Source organism: Falco peregrinus, chromosome 4 (genome assembly GCF_023634155.1).
Source record: "Falco peregrinus isolate bFalPer1 chromosome 4, bFalPer1.pri, whole genome shotgun sequence".
Lineage (NCBI taxonomy): Eukaryota > Metazoa > Chordata > Aves > Falconiformes > Falconidae > Falco > Falco peregrinus.
The window spans coordinates 50,702,243-50,722,050 of NC_073724.1; the positions used below are offsets into that span (position 1 = coordinate 50,702,243).

A 19,808-nucleotide genomic window follows, 5' to 3' on the forward strand; every position below is an offset into this window, starting at 1 on the left:
TTAATCCCAGCCTCTTCTTATTCACCTCACATTTCTATGTCCACCTCTCAGGTCACCCCTCATCAAGATCTGCCCTTTGTGTAACTTCAATGCTTCTCCACACCTCTGTGTGAAAGGGCCATGCATCACGCAATTTGATATGTTCTTCTGCAGGGAAACATGTGCATATGGCATATGCCTATTCGTATGTAGCCCTGCCCGTACACAGAGGACATTGTTTAACCATCCAAGCAGGACACTATTAGCTGGATTTTTTTGCCTTACTGCTGAAATGCTACACACTCCTCATCAACACAGCCATGAAGTGTCAGGTAAAGGGGCAGGCTGTGGGTGCTCGCTGCTCCAGGGAAAGAGCCTTCTGACCCCTCTGCTGTTTCACACCTTAAATAGTCATTGAACAGGCCTCAGCTTACCATCTCTTTGCTATTTATACCACCACCAGCACCAGCATCTGCTACACTGTAAGCACCCATTTGCTGCAGTGCCATCTGAGGGAAGGAAGGGCTGAATCTCCCAGCAACATTTGACTGTCCACATGCTAAACCATGTTCAACAATGTACTTGGCTCCTTCTTTCCATCCAGATTTCCCCAGGAAGAAGATGCGGTTATGCAGCTGGATGGGGGCTCCCTGTTTCTATCAAGATCAGTGGGGTACTATCTCCCTCAGGGCATGCACCCCTGTGCCTCTGCATGCAAACAGGGACCGTGGACAGGTCAGCTCGGTGACACCTTCAGAAGAGACAGAAAAGCAAAAGCATATAGCATGGGTGAGATACATATTCTACCACTGGACTGAGCAAACCTAGAGATAGTGGCTTGAGTGTAAATTACGTTGAAATCAATTTGTGTAACTGATGCTTTTAAGATGCACATTTAATGGCAAGAACATACTAGGTATTTATTATTTTGACTAAGGAGGTTTTGCTAATTTTCCTTTTCTTTTAGCTCAATCTCCAAGTCAAAACAATATTTTATATACATGGACAGGACACATGCATGCATTAGCCACTGAAGAGATGACTGTGGAGCAATGAGACAACCTTATGAAGTCTGACCGAGCCATGAAAATAATTCAGGGTTGGTCATCCCTTCTGGTCCCGAAGTTTCCTGGCCCAAATTCCTGAGAGGAGTATGCAAAGGGAAGGCCAGCCTCTCTTGCAGAAATTCTTCCCAAATTTTTTATACTGGCTATAGTGCATATAACGGACACAACCTCAGGATTTTAGCTAAAGCCTGGTAAAAAAGACTTGCTTCATCATTTAGAGCAATCAAATAGAAAAAACAGTTTGGAATTTTTTGAGTGATATAACCATGACTGTAAGGTACAAGTTTATGTATGTGGTTTCAGGAAATTTTAATTTAACAGTAGAAAATGGAATAAGTCAGGCTGAACATCAATATAAGATAAGCTAACATAGTAAGATCTTTTAGAAAGTAACTGAGGTCTCCAAAGGCAATGTCTTAAGACTTTTACAGAACAGAGTAGACAGAAGACTAGAAACAGGCACTGCCAGTGGACTGCTCATTAAATGACAAGCCACGCGCATTTTTTCATCTGCGCCATCACACCAAGACACTTTCCTGCAGAAAGGTTGAAGAAGCTAATGGGACAATGAAGACTACTTCTACCCATGCCCATTGCACAACTTTACTCAGCTATATATATTGGTATTTTGATTTGATGAAGTCTTCCAAGAAGGTTAAATTACCAAGAATTTCCTACAGGGTAACTCTGGTGTAACATGATCCAGAATTAATTTCTCACTCCACCCTAATATGTTCATCTGATCAGATGTTTCTGAAGCATCGTAGAGCAAGCCCTTCCTGTCTTCTTTTCTGAAGTAGCTTGGAGCCATTCTCCAGCCTCCCTAAGCCCTTTATTCCTTACACATACGCTTTTACTTTCTGACTACTTCAGATATCTATAACCTAATCTGCACTACTTTCTCGTTATTCCTGAGTGACCATTATCAGTACCAAGTATCCTGCTCCCCCAAACCTTTCTACCCTAATTTCTTGCAACACCTTATCTCACCTAAGCCCTCAAATGCATCTTCCTGATCCTGCACTCTCAACCTAGCCACAGGTACCCAGCACCCACCAGCAGTTCACTGACCTCCGGCATCCCTCACCAGATACCTCTTTCTTCACCAGCATTCTATGGATTCTTCCCTTCATCTAAACAAGCAAAGGCAGAATCGAAAGTTATTGGGGTTTCTTGAGCTTCTAGGTGCACTATATTCCCCCCCTACACCCACCTAGACAAAGGTGGAGGACTGAACCCAATTTGAGTGCGCTCATGTGTGCTATGCTTGCACAGCCTTGGGCTTTATGTTGCATGGAGAGGAAACTCTGCAGCTCCTCTACAACACAGCTACAGGACCAGCTGCTGACTAGAACATCCCATAGTTTTAGGTGGCTGGCACACCACCTGTCTCCAAACTACATGAGTATGGGGATGGGAAACACCAGTGGAAATAAGTAGGATGGGACTCATGTCACCAAACACAGACATGGATAGTAACAGCAGGTACTATGCTCATTTTTTCTGCCACTGTGAAAAAAACAGGAACCTTCCTAGTGGAGTGAGTGGAGAGAAGTAAGCATCTTTCATACTAAAGCAGACATCTGAAATAATGCAGACACCTAACTCCTTAAGAAAGTCTCTCCCCTGCACTGGGAGCAATTCTGAGCCAAGAGGCTCAGCTGCAGCCGTCAACATTACAGATAAGTAAAATAGCTGAGGTGAATCCCACCCATCCTGCCTGGTGCACTCCATCACAGCGTATTTTAGACTACTCACTGGCAGTCTGATGTTTCAGCACAAACATAAATGTACTTCAGGGAATGGTATTTCCGATTAGGCAGATGAAGATTCCAGTTTCAGTCTAAGTGAAACGACTAGGGAGTTCATTGTAATGTCATCCTCCCCTGGTAATAAAAAAAGATAGCATAGCTGTAACAATTCTTCAGCATCTACCAGGTACTTTCAAAGCCCCCAGCTGCAGAAGGTAGGACCTGTTTGCAGATTTGGGAAAAATCAAGTCACCGACGCAGCTGTGCTTTCCTGGGTGTGCCTGGGGGGTACTGTCAGGGCACTGCTTCCCTCCGGTTTCTGCTCAGTCACCCCATCCTCGCCATGCACAGGTCAGGTTGGCCCTCCTGGTTTGTCCTTATAAAGTGGGGGGAACACAAGGCAACCTGGCAGAAATTGTACCAGATAACCCCAAGGGAAAGTTGGGTCTGCCTCTGTGCTAAGCGCAGACCTGGAACTAAAGTTGGACCTTTTGTAACTCCTCAAAGTTCAGGCAAACATCCCTCATCCAAGGATGGGCTGGATCTGGTTTGGGTTTTGTCTTTTAATCAATTCTGCCCTTGCTGTGCAAGTTCCCATCTCTGTGATGGAGATCTCTGCAGGGCTCTGCCCACTTTTATTGCCAGCAGAATAGGCTTTTGTCACGCACTCTACATAGGGACTATATTTGGGCAGGTTGTAATTGCCCATTTTGAATGTATTATACCACAGTCTCCTCTGATGTTTTCCTCTCACTGGGTAAATCCAGCCCTGGATTTTTCAAAACAACAAATCTTCGTTCCTTGAAGGACAGCTTTTGAGAAATGGGGCAATGTGCAATCAAAGCGGAGAGATGGGAACCAACAGGCTTGGTGTTGAAACACGAATCCTGCTGCTGTCCTCAGGGAAGGGCCCTTCACTTCATATATGCCTATTTTCTCTTGCTCTGTCAAAATCTGAATTGATGAAAAGCAGCTGAAAGTCCTTGCCACTGCAGTGGTTTTTCAACACTTGCGAGATTCAGCCCAATGTGAAGAAATTATTTTTTTTTTTCCAGCTTCAGGCAGTTTGAAGCTTGAATATGAAAGAAAAGGCAGCAAGTGTAACGCTGGGGGAGGAAATGCGTATTTATATGGCTTGATAGCTCCTAATTAGTTTTGTAATATTTATACAATGCCCAAAAGCATTGACAGATCCCTTTCTGTAAATATAAATGGATGCATAAATGAAATCTTCCCTTTGAAATAAGAACAACGTATTCAAATTGAACATAAATGTTCCCGTCCAGACGGCTGGCTGACTGAAAACCAAGGGTTCATTTTAAAGCACAGTTTTGCTGGTCACTCCTTGCTCAGGGCCATGCAAGTAGACCCGCATCTGGGAAGGGCTCCCTTCTGGCAAAGTCGGCGCTTGAGAACCTACACATTTTTCATAGAAAAAATTCCCCTTAAAAACCCCAAGCGAACAAAACCTGGCTTTCCTGGTGGGAGCTTGAAAGCAGCACCCTTATCTTCCAGCCAACTGGTTTTATAATCCACAGCTCTACGGCCTTGAGTGGTTAGCTTGCTAATCCAGTGCTTCATAGAAGAGCAGACATCGTGCTCACACGCATCCAGGACGTGCGTGCACTTGCACACACCGCTGTAACCCTCGGTGCTAATGTAAGGAACAGTTATTTTCAGCCCAGAGCAGCCCGTGTACCACCAAGCAGCGTGGTCGTGCTGCCATCAAGTGGGTGCATTCCTGAATTGTGACTATCTTCCAGGAGCGGTAAAAAGAACGATTGCAGGGCTGTACTAAAAATTTTCTAGTTTCTTAACACCGTACTGACAAATATCTGCAATCTCCAGCTGATAAATTACGCATATGCAGATTAATGGGACAGATGTAACTGTAACCACTCTCAGGATCTCTGGCAACCTTCAGTTGCCATAATAATATGGGGAAAATCTGTTTATACAGTATCTCTTCAGATAAGTGACCATGTCACATGTGAAGTCTCACATTCTATCAGGTGCCTGGCAGTCCTAGTGGCAGCAAAAGGGTTTTGGGGTTCTTTCAAAATTACAGCGAGAATGGGGGCTCTAAGGAGCCTACCCCTTGTGATGACACAGAAAGATTCTTCAATATCTACAAGCTAATAGAAAATCATTAAGAAAAAGCCTATGAGCTGCTGGTGAAAATTTAATTTATAGTCCAAAAACTTAGCTCGAGTGAGCATTTTCTGCTTCATACAACTTCTGGCTTCTTTGCAGCTTTTTTTCTAGCATCCTACAGCAAAGTTTATCAAAGCTTCTGTCTTTACTGCCAGTTCCCACTGAGTGAAAAAAAAATGCAGCTCACTGAGACATGTTGGTTCTCTTCTTAGCCTGAAAATGTTGCTTAAATTACTGTCCCCATTTTTCAGAATAGTTTCATGGAATAAATGAATTTTATGCTTTTTACAACACCTATTTCTCAGATATGATAAACTAAATATCTATTAAGTTTTTAAAGAGAAAGAATCAAATGTTTGCCTCCATTCACCAAGCTATTTTCTATACAGATTAGTGAAATATGAAGCATATTTGCTAGTGCTTTTTTACCACAGCGCTCTTACTAAAAAAGAAATATTTAAAAGCGGGGATACGGACAATACTCCCCTCTAGGGGCAGAAACAGAATTTGCAACATTCAGTTCAGCAGCATACCATTTGTAATCCACATTAGCAAAATAAAATAAATAGGGCCTACGAAATCAAAGACAACCAGAATTATTAAGTTATTCCCTGCAGAGAATACTTCTGCCTATGACATCTGTCCAAAGAGCACGTTGTGTTCCTATATCCATGCAGAAGGGTTTTAATACTGCATGTATATAGAAGCCCATTTATCAGATTTCCCTAGCAACATATACCCCATTAACTTCTGACCCAGACAACGTATCATCAAATGCAAAATGCAAAGAATACATTTTTCTTCATAAGTAAACACATGCATCATGAAAACATATATACTGACAAGTGCTAAAGCTGGAAGTTTGCTCAGCTGATCGTACTGGGTGTATTTAGAAGTCAAGGAAGACGGAAGGTCAGCATCAGCTCGGCTGCTTTCCTCCTCTTCATTCAGGCAGCCAGATGCAAGGTTGAAAAAGCAATTCAGGCATCTCAGTCAATGACAGAGGGTCCAATCCTCCCCGCACAGAGTACTCCTACGTACAGTCTGGGAAGTTCGCAATTCCTCCTTGGAAACGAGGGGAATGCAGAGCTAACAGAGGGTTGTCTCCACATCCCCAGATCCTGAGAACCAAGTAAGCCTGATGGGAGCCACAGGAGATGGGGCTCAAGCCCTGGCTAAGTCCCAGTACCTTCAACCAGCGCATCACAGCTGAGACAAGCAGCTCTCCCGTCAAAGAGCCCAATGCAGCCTACCTTCTTACAGAAAGCCATCCTAGGTAGCACTGCTGAGCTGTTACCTTCACTGGGACATGCAAAGGCAGCTGGAAGGGCTGGCTGCATGACATAGCCATGGGATGGGATCCTCAAGCCACCTCATGGCAGAGTATCACTCACACTGCTGAAACGCCCATCACAAGAAACTGCTATCCCTAAAGTAGCACAGCTCCATGCATGCTACAAAAGTGGTCTCCTGACTTGTGTTTAAACTGAATAGCATAGACAGTCTTTTATTTTTAAAGTTATTACTTGCAATAGTGGAAGGCAAGCTATTTAAAAAGCTTTGCACTCCATTTCTTATCACATACACCATGGTTAGTGGGAATTTATTTCCACATACATGCACACCCACACACAATACTCTACCAAAAAAAAAAAATTATGTTGCATGTTTTTTAGGTTACACAAGCATTCTGTGTCTTTCTGTAGCCTACAAAAACCATCAATCCCAAAAAGCTTTCCCCCTGTCAAAACCAGGGGAAAAGAGACTGAGTGGGATGATGAGGAAGTCTGTGTCAAACCCAAATTTTTCTTCAGCTGTATATGCTGAGCAGAGCACTGTCTTTTCCTCAACACACCTATAGCCTGTGGCACCTAATGAGACAATACTCTGCCATGGTCACAGGGTAGGCACCTCCACAGTGCAAACTCAGATTCAGCAGTGAGCTCACCTTGGTCTTGCTCACCCAGGTCTCACTCTGCTACCTCAGATGGCTCAGCTCATTGCCTCATGAGTCAGTCCTTCGCTGCATTTATTTAACACTGCAAAACCCAATGCCTGCACAGAAATAGCATGCCAGCTGCGAATCTACCACATAACATAATGTTTTGCTTCAGGCTGTGAGCCTGATCTGGACTTACACAAGTAATTTATACAGATAATCAAGAATCGCTCCTGCAGCAGTCTTTGGAGTGGTACTAGTGTAGTCCTAGCAGCAGTGAGACTGGTTTCGAGGCTGGCATTGCAAATATTTTTGTGAAAATAAGTTTCTTTGACAGTTATTCTGACTTCTATTCATTTAAGTATGTATGTGTAACCTCACATTTTTTCAGTTTATTACTGCAGCGATCACTAACTTGGGGCTAGTATGAACAGCAATACAAATAGTAGAAGAGAAAATGAAGGGGGACGGGGTGTCCGTCTTTTAAACATGTTTTCTATAGCATCTAAGACTTTTTAGCATCTAGTGCAGTTACAACTGTGATGGTCTAAAGCTGTAAGTCCTTACATAAGGATATCTTACTTCTCCTCAATCTTTTTCCCTTTCAGAAGAAGGGATTTAAGGCTAGGGCCAAAAGAAATAAATAAGCAAACGAACAAACAAACAAACCCAGGTCAAAACCACCTGAAATAAAATTTGAGAGGGTCCAGGTGCTTGTGTATAAGCCCCAACAAGTCGTGATGACTGGGCCTTCAGAAGTGAACTTGGGGTTCATCCTCCTCAACGCACAGCTGCAGGTGGCGGTGGGCTCTGCCCCGCAGGGCCAGCCCTGCAGCAGGATAGGTGCTGGTGGGAGCGCAGCTCCCCCCTCCCTTAGTTGGGGGCTGCCTGCTGAAAACATGGGCAATCTCAGCTTCACCTGACTTCAGGCTCCCAAGCACTTTGCTGGGTCTTGGGCACCACTCTGGGCTCATACATGAAAAGCTCAGAATAACACTTTGTTGCTTGGTAGGTTTTTCCTTTCATGTCTTTTTCAAGTGTTGTCCATATGACTACACTTTTGGAGAAAACCCTGTTGCAGATAGATGACAGTCTCAATTACTACAGGCTAATTACCTTTCATGAGAAAATTGCCATAAACCGATGTGGGATTTGGCCTGAGAAGATTTTCAGACAATCTTCTAACATCACTGATATATCTTATAACTAAGTTATGCAATGATGAAGCTTGACAGTATCCTCTAATCAGATGAGAAGCATGACCCTGAAGATCTGAGACACCAATTTGCTTCTCTGCCAATATAATGTGCCAGCTTTGTTTTCAGAGAAGTACTTGCTAAAGCAGCTTCACAGTGCTCCTAGATTATTTTACTTATCCCTATGATTTGCCTTTTAGCACTATTACTGAAATTGAAAAAAAAAAAAAATAACAACAGCTCCAACGGTTCAAGATGTACTGCCCCAGAACAAGATCTCAGTTTCTGGTCTTGGAGACAGTTCTCCTGCAATCAGCACTGCAGCTGCAAATACAAACAGTAAGAGAGAACAGATCTTCATATAAAAAAGCTGGACTGAATCATCAAATCTGTTGAGAATATGCCTTCCATTTAATCAAAGGAAATATTTAGGCACTAGCAGTATTCAGAAGCTACAGATTAATTGGTACTTGTAGTCAGCGATTATGTTTTCCATTTTTCTTGATATTCAAATCAATATGTGTGAAAGATTGTTTGCCCAGCTCTACTAGGAGTGGGGGAAGTGATGCTCCCCACAAGTGTTTGCAGAGCTAGTTGGGAATCAGCATCAAAAGAAATCGATTCCAGTTATTACCTCATGGTGTACAGCAGAGTGCCATCGTCCTCCAGGCGCAGAAGTTTGTTTGGGGTTGTCATGTTGTGAGCGATAGACTTCTTGCCATTGTGGAAAAAAGTGTCCGGGGTCCAAATCTTGCTGGCGAGCAGGTTGTTAAGAGGGAGGCGTTGCATAGGTCCTTTGAAGCGCAGCCTTTCATCTTTCCAGCTTTGTCGGAAAAAAACATCAATGGTATATTCCTGGCACAAAGAAACAGTCAAGGTATTGTAGGATCTGAATAGAAGCAATGGTTCCAAATATGACTTTAGCAAAGTAAATACAATGGAGTTGAAAGCCACATGCTTGAACTTACCATTTCTGTGTCTGACACAGGACCAAAACTGGTAACATAGATGTCTGTTTTCACCTGAGTTATTCTCTCTGTAATAAACATAGGCTCTGCATTAGTAATTGCTTTAAGATGCAAATACATGCTTGTGATGCATTCCTTTATTAACAATATCTGAATCACTCAAAAATCTCCAAAAGCCTGAAATTGAGAAGATGTTTGAGGAGGAATTTCATCCCTTATCAAATGCAGTTGTTGACCTTTGGGAACCCAGGCTCTCTTCTCATAATCAGTGGGAAATTACAGGCCCTTCAAGGGTGCAAGTCCTCTGACCAACAGGTTTTGATCATAAATCACAGAATGGTTGGTGTTGGAAGAGACCTTGAAGATCTAGTTCAAGCCCCCCTGCCATGGGCAGGGACACCTTCCACTAGACCAGGTTGCTCAAAGCCCCATCCAGCCTGGCCTTGGACACCTCCAGGGATGGGGCATCCACAGCTTCTCCGGGAAACCTGTTCCAGTGCCTCACCACCCTCACAGTGAAGAATTTCTTCCTAATATCTCATCAAAATGTACCCCCTTTCAGTTTAAAACCATTACATCTTATCACTGCACTCCCTGATAAAGAGTCCCTCCTCATCTTTCCTTGTAGCCCCCCTTTGGGTACTGGAAGGCTGCTATAGGGTCTCCCCAGAGCCTTCTCTTCTCCAAGCTGAACAACCCCAACTCTGTCAGCCTGTCTTCATAGGAGAGGTGCTCCAGCCCGTTGATCACCCTCGTGGCCCTCCTCCGGACCCGCTCGAGCAGGTCCATGTCTTTCATATGCTGGGGGCCCCAGAGCTGAACACAGTACTAATAAAAGAAGAGTACAGGGGGAGAATCACCTCCCTCGACCTGCTGGCCACACTGCTTTTGATGCAGTCCAGGATACGGCTGGCTTTCTGGGCTGCGAGCACACACTGACAGCACGTATTCGATACCTACTACAGGATGAGATAAAGTGTATCTTGGAAGGACCTATTCTCCTCCGCTGACTTGGGTGACCTGCCTGATTTCAGACATCTATGTTATAGATTTCCAGAGTCAGGTTGGGTGACCTGCCTGATTTCAGACATCTATGTTATAGATTTCCAGAGTCAGGTGAAATTAATTCTACCCTCAAGACTCCAAGTCGTTCTGGCATCTTTTTAAATCCAGTACTAATTTAATTTAAGGGCAGAAATTTCAGAAGTTTGTTACATAAGATACAAGCATCGAGCCCTATTTTCAAGCATATCTGTGTAAAGTGAGAGGAGAAGGAGAGAAAGGGATGAAAGCAATGTGTTGGTCTCACAAGAGGAAAGGGTGGGGGTAGCCAGATTAAAAAAGGGCCAGAAAGAAACATAACAGATGGTTTACACATGGGTAGAAGATGAGAGAAATCTGGGGGATAGAGAGCTGAAGGAGGGCTCAACAAGGTTAGGATGGCAAGCAACTATTCACATGTTACAGTTTTAAAATAGCTGCTGTAGAGGTTATCAAAATGACATATCAATACAGATTTGCTGTAGCTGTCTAAAAATGGATGGTTTGGAGATCTGTATTTAACACAGTTTTTTGTCATCGGCGTAATTTTATACATGCTGACCAGTGAGGGAATCTTGCAGCAACCTGCTAGCACCCTGTCTCGCTCACCTTAGGGAGTACCAGAAAGAAAAGAAACCCAAACTGCATTCAATTACAGAAAAAATGCATCACATGTGCTCTCCTAACCCAACCTCAGAGGACCTCGATGACTGAAAGAAGACTTTCAGTGACTTTTGTATTGTGCTCCGTTTACCAGGAGACAAATCTACTTCCTGAGCTTCATTTAGCTAACGAAACGCAACTCTGTTTTCAAGGCCCATGCAAAGGGCAGGTACCCATTTGGGAGGGCATAGCAGAATGGCCACAGCAAATGCGTTATCCTACCTCCCAGTCCTGGGCGCAGTCTGTTGTCGTAGCCGTCCAGCAGACCATCCAAAATCCTGGTGAATATAGTGATGTTATCATTGGCATCCTCCTTTCCTGATGCTGTTGGCATTTGCGAGAAGCTATTTTATGTAAACGGAAAGAAACACGTCAAAATTCATACCAGCCTCAAGGGGCTTCATTCTCAAGGGAACTTTGTGACAGAGCCTCCAAGCCTCTGCCCTCTCCTGCTGCTCCAGCTGAATGGCATAAGGAGCTGTGTTGATTTATTACTGCTATAAGCCATCATAAGCAGCTCTCCCCGGAGGAGAAGGACCTATGCCATGGAGGTACAGCCCTGGGGGTGCTGGTTGGGGGACACCTGAGCCCACTGACCCTCCTACCATATTGCACAGGGAGATCCCAGTTCCCTGTGCTGCCCTGGCCTGCGTCAGCCCCACTGCTATCCAAAGCTGGCATGTCTCTGCACCCTGCAGGGAGCAAGGTCAGCTCACAGGGCCAACAAAAGCTGTCCCTGGTTTTTCCCCTGGTTAGCTCTCCGGCCTGTGCGAACTGCGTCAGCTGGCAGGGGAGCTGCACGAGCAGCATGGGTTTGCCTGGGGACACTCTTTCAAGTCTGCCTGAAGGTACTCTTTAATCCTTACACGCCAAACAGCTTCTAATTTCCACAGTTTATGTAATTTATTGCCAGAACAAAGGCTAAGCAAATTCCCGTTGCATTCAAAAATCCCACCCCAGATCACTGGGGTATCTGAAAAAACATACTGCAGGATAGAAAACACTGTTCTTCATTCCTCGTCTTTATTTTGCATAATTAGTCCTCCCTTGTAGTATGCAAATAACAGCAAGGTGTAGTGAGCCCAATTTTGTATGTTTTGGGCCAGATTTGTTTTTATACTCAACTCTTTTTTTATTTCACCATTTTATCTGTGGCTCAGACCTAGGAAGCTGCTCACAGCTCATAGCACAACTATAACTTGCATTTTTAAGTCCATTTGATTTTCATTTAAAGATGCTTAGGAGAATCCCCTGCCTGCTAATGCCTTTGCTTACCTAAAGAACAGGCACATAAGTTTATCCATAAGCATGCTTCACCTGCAGCAAGCAATGAGCATCTCTTAAGACAGCAAGTTTGCTCACACTCAGTGCTTATTCAAGTTTCAGTCTCTGCTAAAATCACCAACAAATGCTCCAGCTGTGACAGGGCACATCACCCCGCTGGGAGCTGTACCTTGCCTCATGCACCCTTGCCAGCAGTCTGGAATCACTTACAGTCCAACAACCTGAACCTGATGTGAGCCAGTCACCCAGAGATAAAAAAATAACACACACATACACCCATGTTTATTTACTACCAGTCCCCAGGGAAATAAATCAGTAAATAAATAGAGAAACTCAAAGCATCCCTCTGAACAGCTTGCCTTGCAGAATGCTTGTAACATTTGCATTAGGCTTACCTAATGGAACAGGATTTACACAAAGACAGGCAAGGCACCTCAACCTGGTTTCACCTGCACAAGGTTTACACTAACAGAACCTCACTGACACCTGTGTAATGGCTCTGGAAGTTGCAGTGACCTGGCATAGGATGAGCTGCTGATGGCCCCATACCACCACCCAGACATGGGAACTCCCAGTCCCATGCCTGTTCCCTTTAGAGCTTGTGTGCTTTAGCTGGAAAAGGAAAGGACTGTAAAGCCTCTTAGGGAAGAGGAGCAAGGCTGGCAGTGGGAGCATGTGTCTGATTTCCAGAAACACCAAAGCACTTGCAAATGCCTGGCTAGGGGTGCTCCCTGGGGCCTGAGTGCCTCTGGCACTGCTGAGACCCCATGCTGGAAAGCCCAGGGCTGCCAAGGAGCTCCCCTTCACTGCAGGCAGAGGCATAGCCACAAATTTCACCCATTTTTCAGGCCATCCCATCTCTCTGTGGTCAAAAGACCAACTTAATTCCATTTTCTGTGCTGTAACCACAGCCTCTAGTGAGTAACTGAGGCAGACAACGTTGCAGGTTCTTTTGACTACAAGGAAAGACAGTTAATACAGCAGGTGCAAAATTATTACAGAAACACTAGACTTCCTTGCACCCTAGACCGCTCAAGACGAAAGACTGTACACTTTTTTGTCAGTTGTAATCAAAGGAATTCACCACATAAAGGTGAATATTTGCAAGCAGCAGCCTAACGAATACAAACAGGAGACAGAAGTTACAAGGGTTCTTCATATGCAGCAACCAAAACTAATACTTTGGTAAAACCCTAGAATACTATTTTAAACTTTTCTCATTTATTTTAGCTTCTTTTTTTTTATAAGGAAATGATACTTATCATGCTGTCTGCCTGCTTCACCGTATCAATGTAGGAACCTGTTTTCATTTTCCAATGCATCTGACAAAGAAGCAGAGAGATCAAACTTCATTTCATTCCTACAAGTTTCATGAGAAGCAGTGACTAGACAAGGGGAGAGTGCTCTAAATTAGTGCCTCATTAAGTAAAAATGTGAGGTCAGCAGTCATCTATTCCCTCTGGCTCACTGACTAGGCCAGTCAGCACACATGTAGCTCAGAAACAGCCTCAGCAAAACCAGCCCACCTCTTCTCTGCTAATTAAGAGATACGGAGGAGACTTGCAGGGTGATTAGAAAAGATCCTAGGAGAACAGGACTGCAGAGGTAAGATGTAGGTGTTGCAATCGGAGATGGGAGCAAGGGATGCCAAATGCAGAGCCAGGATTATTGCAAAGGTACTGTGCAAGGGGCACAGGATACAAAGCTTCACTAGTTTCTCTGCTCTTGAAAATGCTTGTTATTTTTAGTGCTTATGGCTGAATTCAAAGCCAACCGAGCTCAGAGGGAAGATTTCTATTGATCTGTTTTTGTGAGGATGGGACAAAATATCCTTAGCTCTCGTCACTGCTCCTCTGAATCTAACAAGTGTAATGGATGCCACTCCCTTCTATCTCAGCTATGTACACCTTTCACAAGAGTAGTACACACACCACAAATACTGAAATACTTTTATATCTCCACAAGAAAAGCTGATTAATAGATGAAAAAGATGTAGAAACAACTAGGATGAAGACTCCTAAAAAGTCTGCTCTTCATCTGCAAAATTGCGATCCAATTTAGATTTGGCAGACTGTTTCACCCGAAAAAGAAGGCATCTGATGCTGAATTTCGGCAAAATGTCAGTATTATGTAAAGTTGCATTTGTAGATGGATTACTGTTTGCCGTTAGTGCAAATGTTACTTTTGCTTTCACAGAAGAGCGAGTGTTTAATTTCTATTTTTGAGATTGCTGGTGACATTCGTGTTCTGGGGTAAGTGCTGAGTTTGTCTTTTATGACATAAGACCTTTAAACTATACTTGCAAAGTTAAGTGCATTAGATACTATAGCTCTATGAATATAGAGAAAACGGGTGATACCCTAAATTAATTACTTCCACACAGCTAAAGTTTTTTTGTTTTCTTTTATCAACATTTTAGTAGGTTAGCACATTATTGCCTACCTGCAACCAAAAATGTTTTTATAGCAAACCTTTTCAGTTATTGATAAAAATAAACCTAGAAAAGAACCTTAGGAAAATGCTAAGAAAATTCTATGATAATTACATTTAAAACTCAATACTGAACATAAACTAAACCAACCAGGAATACTTCTCATCATATTTATTTAATATTGCAATTCCAGGGTGACTGAAAAAATCAGAAGCCACAGAAGGGGCCCATCAGTGTAAAATGCAATAACTTTCTAAAGATGCTCAGCTACCTCTTCTGATGAGTTAATCATTTATCATTTTAAACGTCACCGTCTTTTTTTGCCATCTAGTCAAAATCATGACAGGTACTATTGTAGCTTAGTTGTAATGAGAGGAAAACATGGTAGATATTTCATGATTTTCCCAAATCCTTAAAAAAAAATTTTAAAAAAATGGTGAGAGAGACTGGAAAAATAACTGAGGAGTAATTATTTTGCTGTTGAAAGTTGTGGGGTTTTTTTCTTTCTCTCTCTCAAGAGTAGAGTTTCCAGTAACTTGCTATAGTAGGATTGGAATTATACCAGAACTTAAAAGACAAATCAACAGTTTGTGCAAAAGACAGTGGTGAATACACTTGCACACTTTTGGATACTGCCAGCTGGCCAGACGTCAAAGGAAATAGATTTCCTTTTCTAAGTCAATTTCTTGCCATCCCTTTCTTAGAGAACCTTGAGATCTAAAAATGCTGGTATTTTGTGAATTTGTGCAATGAAGACGCAATTCTTTCACATCAGATTAGAACAGAGGAGAGAACTGACTAAAACAATGAAACTTTAATGGTCTTTCCAGATCCTTAAAGAATAATTTAATTCTTTTAGTTAGCAAAAGCAGTATTTTACTGCCTTCTGGGAATGAGTAATTTGTGAGCAGTGCATTAAGTCTTTTTTTCATAGGACATCTTACCATCCTCACCCCCTTGCACCTTAATGCCCCTTTCAGTATCCTGAACTTCTCCTACAGTCATTAAATACCTCCCAGTAATCTCAGCTCCCCAGGTCACCGGCCTGCAGCTTCATGAGGCAACGTATGCCAGGGCTGGTCCTGCACCAGGCACGTGCTGGATGGCCTGCAGGTCCATGCCTGCTATTTGGCCAGCTGGCAGGCCAAGCGAAACAGAATTGCTGAAGCTGTAGCTTTCTGGTCAGCAGAGGGATTAACTGACGTCTGTCTGCCTCCTCCAAGCGGTCCTAGGTACCCACTTAGTTTTCCAATTATTAAAATCATCTAATGGCTTCAAAAAGCTATCTGGAGACATGGAGAAGGAAAGGAAAACAGGATAAAAAAATAAATAGACAAGCATGATTGCAGAAGAATATAGCAATTCTTACAAAATTAGAATAAAAAATATGAGGAAGAACTCCCTACCATTTACTTGGAAAGAGATAACCCAGCAAAACTAACTGCTTAGGGTTGCAGAGACTAGCTTGAAATAACAGCCTGAAGGAAAGGTATGTTTAGCCTAAATAGCAGGATTATGGTCTTAGTGATAAGGGCTGCGAGCTAGCGGAAAAGTATGTGAGACTACAGACATGCCACGGGCTGAATTCTTACAATGTACAGTCGGCCTGCGTTGGCTACATTTAATTGGGATCTTCTGTTTTCCGTGTTGCTACTATTACAAGTATTATTACCAGATGGCAGCTAAACTGTGGGTACACCAACAACACGCATCCCTGTTGGTTTTGGCTCTTGCATAGATTTCTGAAATCGCATGTTCAAAACACAAACGCACAGGGACTGTGTGTCACCAGTGTGTCCCCAGACACGTGCCTATGGACAGCCTGGGGCTTGCAAAGAGTCAGAATGCAGTAAGGCTGGCCACCATGGGGCCTACCACATGCTACCTCATCTCAAGGAGGTCTCAGTGCAGGCAGTCACCCACGGTGCCACCCTCGCAGGGCTGCCACTAAGCGGACTCCCTGAGAGGGCCCACAAGGAATCGCTCTTGTCCGGTCTGAAAATACTCTTCACAGTTCTATTTGACTTTCTGAATTATTCTCTAGCTCTATTATTAATGTTTACTTTCAAGACAATTGTGAACTACCTTGAAACGTTTCAGTAAAATACCTTAACTTGTTAGAGCATTATACAACTCAAGGCTGATTTCAAGCAAGCTTGAAAAAGCCTTGACTTGTGCTGGACCGTTTCTGCAGAAGTAGACTCATAGAACTGTCACATCAACAATGGTAGGGGACTTCACACCCTCTTCTTGTTTCATCTGTATCTTTCAATTTAATTAAATGATTTTTAACTACCAACTATGCCCACAATCCCTCTCTACTGCCTGTTGATGTGCATAACTCTTGATAGTCATTCCACATTTATGTTAAACATTAATCACAGACTTTTGCTGATATATCTGATGTATCCTAGGAGACTGAGATACATAATTCCTGTTTATTTTACCAGGCATTGTGCATCAAAATTCCCCAAGGTGGCTTTGGCTATGTCAGCAAAAACTGTATTTATGAATTAATATCAATATGGAATGACTATGGAGAATCATAGACAAATCTCTGCCTTCATCTGTAATGTCGTGCTGTATTTTGCTTTTGAATTTGAGCTCATTTGACCAATCACTTTTATATAGCACATCACAAAACACACTGCAACGTAACGGTGCAGTCCAAACATGGATGAAGCTAATAAAGAAGAACCTGGTAGCAACAGCAAGTATTACCAGTACTAGATTCTTGCAGTTAACAAGCCAGCCTACATGTAAATTGTACCGTTCTGTCCTGAAGAGTCAGTCCCAAAGCACTTAGCAAATTACACTCTGAAACTGCTTCTGCCTCTGAAACAGAAGCAGTGGAGCATCCTCTGTCTTTTGAGCAGGGTCAAAATTCAGCCCTAAGGCAGTGTATGAATGGTGCAGCGAATTGGAGCTGCCTATCTCTGCAGGGCTGGACTAAAATTACTAAATCAGAAATGGGGGGTGGAGAGGTGTGTGTGTTATGTGATGATCTCATTTTAGTGCACAGAAGCTTTTTGAGTTACTCACAGAAAACAAGTGTCCTACTTTTCCTAAATGTCCTGTTCTGATTATCTGCTAGGTTACAGGTCACACTGATTCCTACCTGGGACTTAGATTCAGTATTTGCTTTGGCAGTGAAAGGGAGAGTTAAACCCTCTTTCTCTCTCTCTCTTTTTTTTTTTTTTAAACCTCATCTATCTATTCTTCTGTTAGAGGAGTAACACGACTAGAAGACCCCACACCAAACAGGTCATACTCAACTATTGCAATGTGTTGCCTTCTGCAGGAATGATGGACAATCAGGAAGGACTTAAGGTTATAGTCCTCAAGATTTGTTCAATGTGGTAATACTTCGTCAAATTACAACTATGTCAAGACAAGTTTAAAACCAGTCCCACACTATCTATGCCCTCTTTATTTCTGTCACAAAGTTGAGGAAGAGTTTTGCCTTAGACCACAGTGAAAGCAGGACCAAGATTTTCCAAGGTGAATAAATCAGTGCGCAGCTCTTTGCATCCTTTGTAGTGTGCAGTCCTACAACCGTTCATATAAGCCACTGTGGTCACAGCCTGCCTACACAGGACACATGCTGAGGATAAGGCTAAGTTTTGCTTACAGCATAGACAGTCATCACTCAAAAGTTTGGTCTTTTTCCTAGTTCTAATCTGGAAAAAATCACTCTTCTTGAAATCAGAAACTGATTTGCATCTCCATTTTGTATCTTATAGCAAGGAATTGATGGGTGTGCTTGTGAATCAGCACGTTGGGAGGATTCAATTTTTTCTGTTGAAATCATAAATAATTGTTCTCCTCCACAAAGAAGAAGCAACCTACGTTTCCTGAGCATTTGTGAAATGCTTTTTCTAGACTCCATTGCACAGCCCAATTTTGGAAAGTTCTTAAGATATCTGGGTTTAGGAAAAAACATATAAACAGAGGTTTTCTGATTGTTTTTCTTCTTCCTAAGAGCTATACTAGGAGTATTTTTCTGATACAGTTTTCAGAATATCACTGTCAGGAAAGCATCCAAAACAAAAATATGGAGACAGCATTCCTTGGTGTATGCTTCAGGGAAACACAATTTCTAATTATTCTAGCAAGTTTCAAACTCAGCCATCCTTCTGAGCAGTTATGATCTTAGCTTACTTGCTAGGAAAACCTGTACCAGCTAGCAGCATGCAGCGAGTCCTGCAGTTGCAGCCTTGCACTACTGCCTATAGCCTGCACCTGCCAGGCAAGAGGGAAGGTGCGAGACACCCCCCCCCCCCGTCGCAGACATGGAGGCAGGGAGCACTGCAGCCCCCCGCTTTGCTACGCCCAGGCAGAGCACTCAGCAGCTGTAGGGCCTGGTCTGAGCCCCCCATGCCCTGCAAGCCTTCCCGCCACAGTGTTGCGGGCATAAAGAACCAATAGGAGACAGTAAATTGAAGCAGGAAAGCAAATCGCTCCCTTCTCCCTGACACCAGCACATTAAGACAGAATGCAAAGCCCACTGTTTTGTCAGGCTGCTCCGCACCGCACGGAGCCAAGGTTTTTCATTTCCTTAAAAAATACCCAGCAAAAATTCAAACACAATTGGCAACTCACCCAAAGTGGCTGGCTAAACTCATGGAAACACAGAAGAGGAAGAAGTTTTTGATCATGATAAAGTCAGAGACCATCCCATTGTCCATTCCAGATGAGAGGAGGAACGCAGGTGGTTGCTTTGGTAAAGGTGCAGCTGCTCACTTTGTTCTTACGCTGCAACAATACAAAAAAAAGATAAATTATTACACAGATAAACAGCAGGACAGCCGAGTTCAGCTAACACCGCATCTTCTGCTATCTGTGTTTTTCACAAACTTATCTAGGCTTATGTAAACATCAGCTGTTTATGTAAAATTGTATATCTTCAAAGCCACGTTTTACCTTCTGCCGACAGCAGACTGCAAAACGGGAAAAATTCTTAGTGGCCCATTTTCCCCTTATATTCGTCCCCGATGTAAGTAACTAAAGAAATAGTCACCATTTTCCAAATGCCAGTTTCGACCCTTTACCTATTTCAACAACTTCCACCCGCCTGCAAACCCTGGGCTGTGTGCAGCCTCCGCATCCTTTCCTTCCATCGCAATTTTTTCCCATTAAATACCCAACTTCCTTTTCCAAAATCCCAGCTGAAATGCCAAGAAACACCTACTGCTTCTTGGAATTCACGCTGCTGCTGCACGGCTCAGCAAAAAGGGGGTGGGATGGGGTGGGGGGGTAAAAAGTGACCTTCCTCGCAAAGGCACATAAACCTCACGCTAGCACGAAGAATGACTGTAACACAGCTGCTCCAGCG

General features: G+C 43.2%; 2 protein-coding genes across 4 annotated transcripts in view; one reads left to right on the top strand and one right to left on the bottom strand.

Annotated features, from left to right (window-relative positions):
- The window catches only part of GABRA5 (gamma-aminobutyric acid type A receptor subunit alpha5), a 60,020-nt gene that overhangs the window by 38,792 nt on the left and 1,420 nt on the right, over positions 1 to 19,808 (bottom strand). For all 3 annotated transcript variants that reach the window (XM_055802680.1, XM_055802679.1, XM_055802678.1), the window contains exons 3-6: positions 19,076 to 19,228; positions 10,981 to 11,102; positions 9,055 to 9,122; positions 8,721 to 8,941 (exon numbers count right to left, since the gene is read on the bottom strand). In XM_055802680.1, coding sequence (XP_055658655.1) covers positions 8,721 to 8,941; positions 9,055 to 9,122; positions 10,981 to 11,102; positions 19,076 to 19,161 — 497 coding nt within the window. In that variant the 5' untranslated portion in view covers positions 19,162 to 19,228. The remainder of the gene's footprint in view (positions 1 to 8,720; positions 8,942 to 9,054; positions 9,123 to 10,980; positions 11,103 to 19,075; positions 19,229 to 19,808) is intronic.
- GABRB3 (gamma-aminobutyric acid type A receptor subunit beta3) overlaps positions 1 to 19,808 on the top strand; it is a 199,909-nt gene that overhangs the window by 30,890 nt on the left and 149,211 nt on the right. The gene's annotated exons all lie outside the window — the stretch shown is intronic.